General features: G+C 32.8%; 1 protein-coding gene across 1 annotated transcript; it reads right to left on the reverse strand.

Moving 5' to 3' along the window:
- Positions 1–495: 495 nt before the first annotated feature.
- LOC149539251 (NAC domain-containing protein 67-like) lies at positions 496–3,039 on the reverse strand. Its single transcript, XM_089800577.1, has 3 exons — positions 2,678–3,039; positions 1,537–1,820; positions 496–1,258 (listed from the first exon to the last, which is right to left on the reverse strand). The coding sequence occupies exons 1-3, from the start codon at positions 2,850–2,852 to the stop codon at positions 713–715; spliced, it is 1,005 nt and encodes a 334-aa protein (XP_089656703.1). The 5' UTR covers positions 2,853–3,039; the 3' UTR covers positions 496–712.
- Between the last annotated feature and the right edge of the window lie 4,691 nt (positions 3,040–7,730).

Consider the following 7,730-nt stretch of genomic DNA (forward strand, 5'->3'; position numbering starts at 1 on the left):
TAATAGATCACAAAAAAATTTGATTACTCTATTATTTTGAATCTCATTTTGTAATCCATCATAAAGATAATAAATCTCTAAAACATTTAATCACTTTACATCTATCATGAAGAATCATACGTACATCACACAAAAATTAATCAGTCTATAATCTAATAATAGACTACAATAGATTGCTGAAGTTTTTTTCACCCTATAATCCATGATTGAATACCTTCACCCTAGCAAAAATCAATAAAAAGTTTCATCAAATCTTTAGCATTTATTTAGATTTTATTATTTCTAATTTAATTGAATCAGAGATATTTTCCCTATGATCCTCAACTGAGAGGATGAGAGGAAGAGTTAGAGCTTGAACTCTTTCCATTACCACATTGTCAGAGAAACAAAATTAAAATAGATAAATGAGATGCAGCTCAACCAACTTCAAGCACAAAAACTTCTACCTTATTTATCATCATCCATTATTGACTCCCTAAGTTCAAACATTAGCAATTACTGAAATGTTTCTATTTATTTCTGCCAGATAACCAACCACTTTTTTGTGTTGTTATCATTTAGAGTGATATTTACAGATAGAAAAGTGTTCTCCATTGAAGCTTGCAAATGGTATTGAATATTGAAAAAATGTCCTTCCTAAATTCTTTTCACATGAAAGAATGGATAAGGCATAGTTTACAATGATATGTACATTGCATGAGGAGAATATCTATCAGTGTAGTATCATATCAGAACCTTGGTAACACCTATAGAGGCTGTCAATGTAATCCTGATATGGGTTCTTTAATGAGCCTTCTGCCTGCTGTTCATACTGGAGACAATTGCTATTCTGAAGCCCTTCCACATTAAAATTGAGATTAAACATGGAGTGAGAAGGTGGTTGCTTTGGCTGCATGAAGGTTCTAACTTCATTGAAAGGCTTGGTGAATGGAGTCTGAGCATAGCCTGAGTTGTTGTTGGAGTCAGCCTGAGTTGTTGTTGTTGTTGTTAGTACCATTGAGTTGTTGTTGGGCTCATAGAATGGAATATGGTGGTGATACTCTGAGCTAAAGTTCATGGCAAGTGATGAGAGAGCACAATCAGTGGAAGAAGAAGCCACTGCTGTTAGAGATGGGTTTAAATGAAATACACTCCCCTCCTCTTTCTGATCCTCCATTTCTTCCTTGGTTGGTGTTTCTTCTGCCATCATCTTTTTCTCCGCGAGTTTCTCTGCGCTGCTCTTCTTGTTATATATGCGGCACAAAACCCAATCATCCAACTGCGACGACATATCAAAAGAAAAGAAGTTAGTTGGATAAAATCACTCTAATAACGTAGGAAAGAGCCTACAACAAAATGGTAACTTGTGAGTCTCTCATATCTAAGAGGTCTTGGGTTTGAGTCTAATCGAGCTTAACAGACTAATAATTAATTTCAACCAAAAATAATAACTAATCTAGGCTTCAATCCATCCCACCACCTTAGAAATCAGAAAATGGAAAAATGAGCATCTGTCCAACCAGCTTTAAAATGAGGGAAAAGAAACATGGAACATACTCTTAAAGTGTCCTTTTTCCTTGCAGTCAAGTTGATATCTGTCATTCTGTACTCATGCATGATCCAGTTTGTCTTGCACCCTTTGGGTGCTTTTCCCTTGTAGAAAACAAGAGCTTTTTTGACACCAACTCTCTTCTTACCTCCACAACTAGTAATGGGCTTGTCTGCACCAGTGGCCTTCCAGTACCCTGATCCTGCTGCCCTGTTTGGACGAGACCCATTTGGATACTTTCTATCTCTTGGAGTAAAGAAATACCATTCCTTCTCTCCAAACAGAGCCTTATCTGCCATTCCAATATCCAAAAACAAAACAACACATCAGATTCAACACATCTTCTTTAAACAAACAAATCTGGCTTAAAAACATATGTTCCCAACAAAACAAAAAAAAACCTTGCTTTAAAACACATCTTTCTCATATAAAATCCATATCTTACATCAGAACATATCTTTCTCATATAAAATCCATATCTTACATCAGAACATATTTTTCTCAACAAATCAGATCTTGTTTCACAAACATAATGAGTTTGAATGAATGGGTTTTAAAGTTCATAAATAAATAGAATGAAAGAGTTTTAATGGCATCCATGAATAAATGAATGACTTTTAGTGACATCTATGAGACGACTTTTAGTGACGTCTATGAGACAATCTTCTAGTGATGTCCACAAGACAGCCAATTTAAGACTCTATAGAACCAAGAAACAGCATCATTAACAAATTTCAAGTTCTTTTCATCTTTCATCATCAACAAACTAAATCTTACCTAATCCTGACCACAAAAAAAACCTTCATAACAAAGTAGAAAACAAATACTCTAAAAAGAAACAAGACCCCCCACAGTCACACCTCTAACTATCATTACTACTCTTTTCTTTTCTTCACAAAAAATCATGGCAGAGCAGAGAATCGATACTCTAAAAAGCAATAAGACCTTCCTTCATAGTTTCTATTAGTTTTTCTTAACTTTCTGATGATAGATCATAGAGTTTGATCCGAAATGTTGATATAACAAATGTACACAGTTTCAGTTCTAACTACAATTTCATTTTGACTCTTCTTTAAGGTAATCTCTTCTTTCTGATGATAGATCATAGAGTTTGATCCGATTAAATAAATGCGCGCAATTTACACCAACCTGGGAGCTGCCATGGATCATACTTGTAGAGATCCACATCCCCAATAACAACAGCAGGCAGGGGATGAGAGAGGACTTTATTGGAGAGATAATGAACAACAAGCTCTTCATCAGTTGGGAAAAATCTGAATCCAGGGGGCAAATCCACCTTGCCTTCAAGATCCTTATTCCCCATTCTCTCCTCTTTACTCTTATGCACAGATTCCAGAGAGATTATTATTATATTTATCAAGAGAACAGAACAAAGTGGACCAAGAACAGTCCAGACTAGACTAATATAATACCATTACCAATTGAAATTCAAAAGAGACCAGAGCAGATGAATTGCAGCACAAACATAAAAGACAAAGGCAAAGTTCAATGTATGATGATTCTCAGTCGTCGATCAAGATGACTTTTTGAGTGGCTGTTAGGTGGAGCAGAGGTCTTGTAGGGCGGCGGCGGCTGCTGCTGTTAATTCACCACGTGCGTGAAATTGGCATGAGGGTAGACACGTGGCGGATGAGAATGACAGATTGACGGCAATGGCGAAGAACATGGTGCGGTGCATGCGTGGAGATGAACAGGAAAGTTCTTGTTTTTATTTACACTCCACCACTGAAACTTCCATGGCGGAATTGCACGTTTTTGTTCTTCAATTGACGCGTTTTCACTTGTCGGCCGATTGCAAATGAGAGTGACCTCCGGCGGATCAAAACAGAAAGCAATGGGGATCTTCATTAAACTTACCGTCAGATTTCGAGCTTTCAGACTACAGAGAAAGACATTTGAAAACCGTGTTCAATTTTTCTACGATCGATCTTTCTCTTTCTCTGTTAGATTCATTCTACAGTGACTGGACGTTATTTTTAGTCGAATTCATGGTACCAAAACGAAAAGGTATTACCTAACGTGACAAACTATTTAATAATCAAAATTCAAGGTTTTTTTTTTCCAACTATTTAATAATCAAAATTCTAGGGTTTTTTAGGGGGATAATTCAGGGTTTTTTGTTTTCTTATAAAGGGGTTAAAAACCTTATTTTGAAGTTGCTTAAACAACTTTTTAGTCGAATTCATTGCACTATTACTAAATGTGACAAATTGTATCATAATAAAGATTTAAGGTCTTCTTTTCTTTAAAAGAGGATAAATATTTTAATAATAAAAACTATATCATAATAAATATATATGGTCTTCTTTCTTATAAATTGGGATAAATATTATTATTGTCATTTAGAGTTATGAATTTGAAAGATTAAGAAATGGGAGATCTTATTAGATCTTATTGTGAACATAAATATTTAACATTAGTACTATTTAAACATTTTTTAAAAGTTGAATTTATGGTACCGACATAGAAAGGTATTAATAAATATAACAAGTTAATGAAAACTCAATTTCTTTATGTTTTATTTTTTCTTTTCTTTAAAGACGAGCAAACATTTTTAAATATCTTTTAATTCGAAATTGAGAACAGGGAGGACAAGTATATGAATATTTTTGTGGTGTCAAAAGAAAAGAAAAAGCATTTTTGGTACCATATGAATGGTGAGTTGATTTTGTTTGATTCACTAGCACGTTGGCTTCTACAGCTACTTGACATATTTTTTAGTTGAATTCATGGTACCAAAATAAAAAGATGTTACTAAAAGTGGCAAATTAGTTAATGATGAAAATTCAAGGTCTTTAAGGTTTACTTTTTCTTCTAAAGAGGGGCAAACATTTTTCATTTGGCATTATGAATTTGGAAAGATGAAAAATGGGAGATCTCATTGTGAACATAAACATTTAACAATAACATCATGTTGGATTCTTTGCTTCTTTAAACAATTTTTAGGCCACTTTATTTATTTTTCTTTTTCCCTTTTCCCTTCAAAGAGGGGTAAACCTTTTTAAATGTGTTTTAATTCAGAACTATGAATTCAAGAGATCATGAGTGGAGACCTCATCATTAAGGTAAATACTCAACAATGACATCCTTATGAAAATTGAACTTTGGTGGTAAGAACAATAACACCACATTTAAAACATCACACTATGTTAATATTGATTCAAAATTCAATTCTTCATCTTATTCATTTTTTTTAATGTTTTTCAAATGAAGAATAAAATAAAATAAGCCCCTTTTACATATATAACCTCATCGCTATGAAAACACATTTATAAATGTGTCAAACCCAATAATAATTTAAACAAGTTATTGATATTTGTTTTTTTGCTTTAAACAGGGTTAATTAGTTTTCTTTCAAAGTTTTGTATTAGTGGAGTCACCTCATCATCAACACAAACACTCAATAATATAAATCTAACGGAGTTTAAATTTTGGTAGGAAGATCAATAACACCACAATTAAACCATTAAACTATGTCAATATTGACTTTAAAAAATCAATTTCTTTATGTTGAAGTGGTTTAGCTCTTTTTTCCAAACAAGAATTAAAAAATATTAAATAACTCTTTTATACATAATCGTATCATCAATAATGAGAAACACCACATGTCGACCAAAATGTTCAATAATAACATCTTAATGGAGTTTAAACTTTGGTGCCAAGAACAATAACACCACATTTAAACCATCAATACTATGTCAATAATGACTACAAATTTAATTTCCCTATGGTAAAGTATAATATTTTTTTTATGTTTTCAAAATGAGAGTAAAATTATACTAGACCTTTTTACATATTACCCTTATCGTCACAAATGGGACACAATGAAAAGGTGTTGATAAATGTGACAGACCCATAATAAAAAAAACAATTTCTTTATGTTTGCCTTTTCTTTAGGAAGGGGTAAGTGTTTCTCAATTGAAGTTATAAACTATTGGAGTCATAAAGATAGACCTTGTAATCAACATAAACACTTAATAAGAGTAATTTGGTGAGAAGAACAATATTGTCACATTTAAACCATCACACTTTGTCAATAACATAAAAATTGTTTTCCTTGTGTTTAAATGGTCTAGTTTTATGTTTCTCAAAGAAGAGTAAAATAAATACATTGGGCTTTTATATATAATTTCATAATTATGAATGAGAGACCTCATATCAACATATTTTTGTAGATGCCCTAAAACTGATAGAATAATTAAATCAAGGCAATATCAAATTAAAAAGGATTAAATCAAATTAAATTGAAAATAACTTATATTAAATCAAAGTGATCAAATAAATTAAATATCAAAGAAAAAGGAATTTAATTAAATCAAAGTAATGAAGTAAAAATTGTGTCATTGATTTTTAATTTTTTTGCATAGCTCACTTAAATCAAATAAACATTAATTCCAACCTATTCCATGGGTGCAATTAGCTGAAATAAATCATTAATCCTAATTTACGTCACCCACCACATGAGACACAATTGGATCAACCAATGGAATTTAAGGAAATAGCTCAAGTGGATCACTCAAATCTTTACAATCTCAATCTTTCAAATTGGCTTTGCAATTTTGATCACTCATTATAAATGGGTGTCCCATCCTTTGAAACCATTTAAATTTACTCAACCATGAATGATTGACTTAACCTTGACTCTACCCCTAAGCCTTGGGAAAATCTATAAATAATAAGTCATTTTACAACAAATCATCCATTATCTTAGCATCGTTACTATATGCAATTTTGTAACTTTCAATTCATAGTTTTAATTGTGTATTTAATTAGTAATTTGATCATTAAGAGTAGAATTCCAACATATTATCATGTTTAACTTTAAATTTTCATTCTGGGACTAACACTAAATTACTTAAGTTTGAAAGCAATTTAACATTCTTAGTTAGAAAGAGATAGGATGATTAATATGCATCAATTTGATCGTTTCATTATATACTTTACATCATTCATTGTCAAATTGTGAGTTCATAAGAATGTCTTATGAATATTCATTTGATTATATACAAAATGACACCCATTATAGGGTTGAGGCCTCCATCTAACAAAAATTTAGAATTATTTGTTAATTTGGTGTCAATTTACTATAGAATTTGATAATTTGTAGGTTGAAAAGTGTATTTACGGTCTTTTAGTGCATTCAAGTAATTTTTTGTGCATTCAAATAGTCTTGTAGTGCATTCAAATATTATTTACATCACACTTACAATAACTTCATAGTGCATTTAGCAAAAAATAGAGTAAAGCATAAGAGCATTAAAAAAAAAAGCATTTTAGAGAGCTATAGTGAATTTGAAGTCATTGGCGTGCACATGTTCTCAGTCCTCTATTTCGTTGAACATTCTTATGACAATAGAGGGGGTTTCCAGATGTGTGGTTGTTGCTATGGGTGGATCTACTTGTGGTGAGCCGTTGTGCACCTCTATGGGTTCTAAGGATCTGGTGTTATTGGATGTTAATGGCTTGGTTTCTCCTCTCTCTTCGGAGGGAGAGGTTTATCCTCCTTTTGTTGGGTCTAACATGCCTCAACAAGGGGGAACTCTAATCAAATCTCCATTATCTCATTTTGTTGTTGATGAAGTGATTCTAAGGGAAGTTGAGGCATGGGAAGAGGTTGTGGTGGGGGGTTTTGGGGGTTTTGAATGAGCCCTCTTATGCCCAATTTTTTAAAGGTGGAGGTTTGAGGGCTAGTAGTAGGCTCTTCTCTAAACCCTTCCCAACACATAAATTCATTGTCATTGATTTGGAGGAAGATACAGTTTCAAAGATTGAGAAAAGGGTTGTGGCCCTTAAGGAGGATGTTTTTATTTGTCATTTTAGGGGCTTTTGGCCCTCTCTTAAGGAGCTTCATGGCTAGATTGTTAAGCATTGGGAGCCATATCTAACAAACATTGTTTAGATCTTTCCCATACTTATGGGTTTCTTTATTGTTGGATTTGATGTTATAGGGGATAGGAAAATCTCTCTATGTTACCTTTCTTCACATGGGAGAATTGCTACCCTTTGATGATCAAACCTTGGCACAAAGACTTCAATCTTGCTACTGAATCTTTCTGCAAAATGCCTTTATGGGTACAACTTCATAACCTCCCTCTTTATCTTTGGCATGACTCTATTCTTAAAGAAGTAGGTGAGGCTTTAAGTAATTTTTTAATGGTGGACTCATAATCCTCTGATATTT

Source organism: Cupressus sempervirens, chromosome 9, assembly GCF_028749045.1.
Source record: "Cupressus sempervirens isolate cs-2001-9-10 chromosome 9, ASM2874904v1, whole genome shotgun sequence".
In the NCBI taxonomy this organism is placed as follows: domain Eukaryota; kingdom Viridiplantae; phylum Streptophyta; class Pinopsida; order Cupressales; family Cupressaceae; genus Cupressus; species Cupressus sempervirens.

Bases quoted from the DNA above. Each gene is read 5' to 3' on its own strand.
- LOC149539251 (XM_089800577.1), bottom strand. From the start codon at position 2,852: ATGGGGAATAAGGATCTTGAAGGCAAGGTGGATTTGCCCCCTGGATTC. The intron at 1,821-2,677 runs GTTGGTGTAAAT...TTGGAATGGCAG, and splicing joins TGATCCATGGCAGCTCCCAG to ATAAGGCTCTGTTTGGAGAG. The intron at 1,259-1,536 runs GTATGTTCCATG...ATGTCGTCGCAG, and splicing joins GGAAAAAGGACACTTTAAGA to TTGGATGATTGGGTTTTGTG.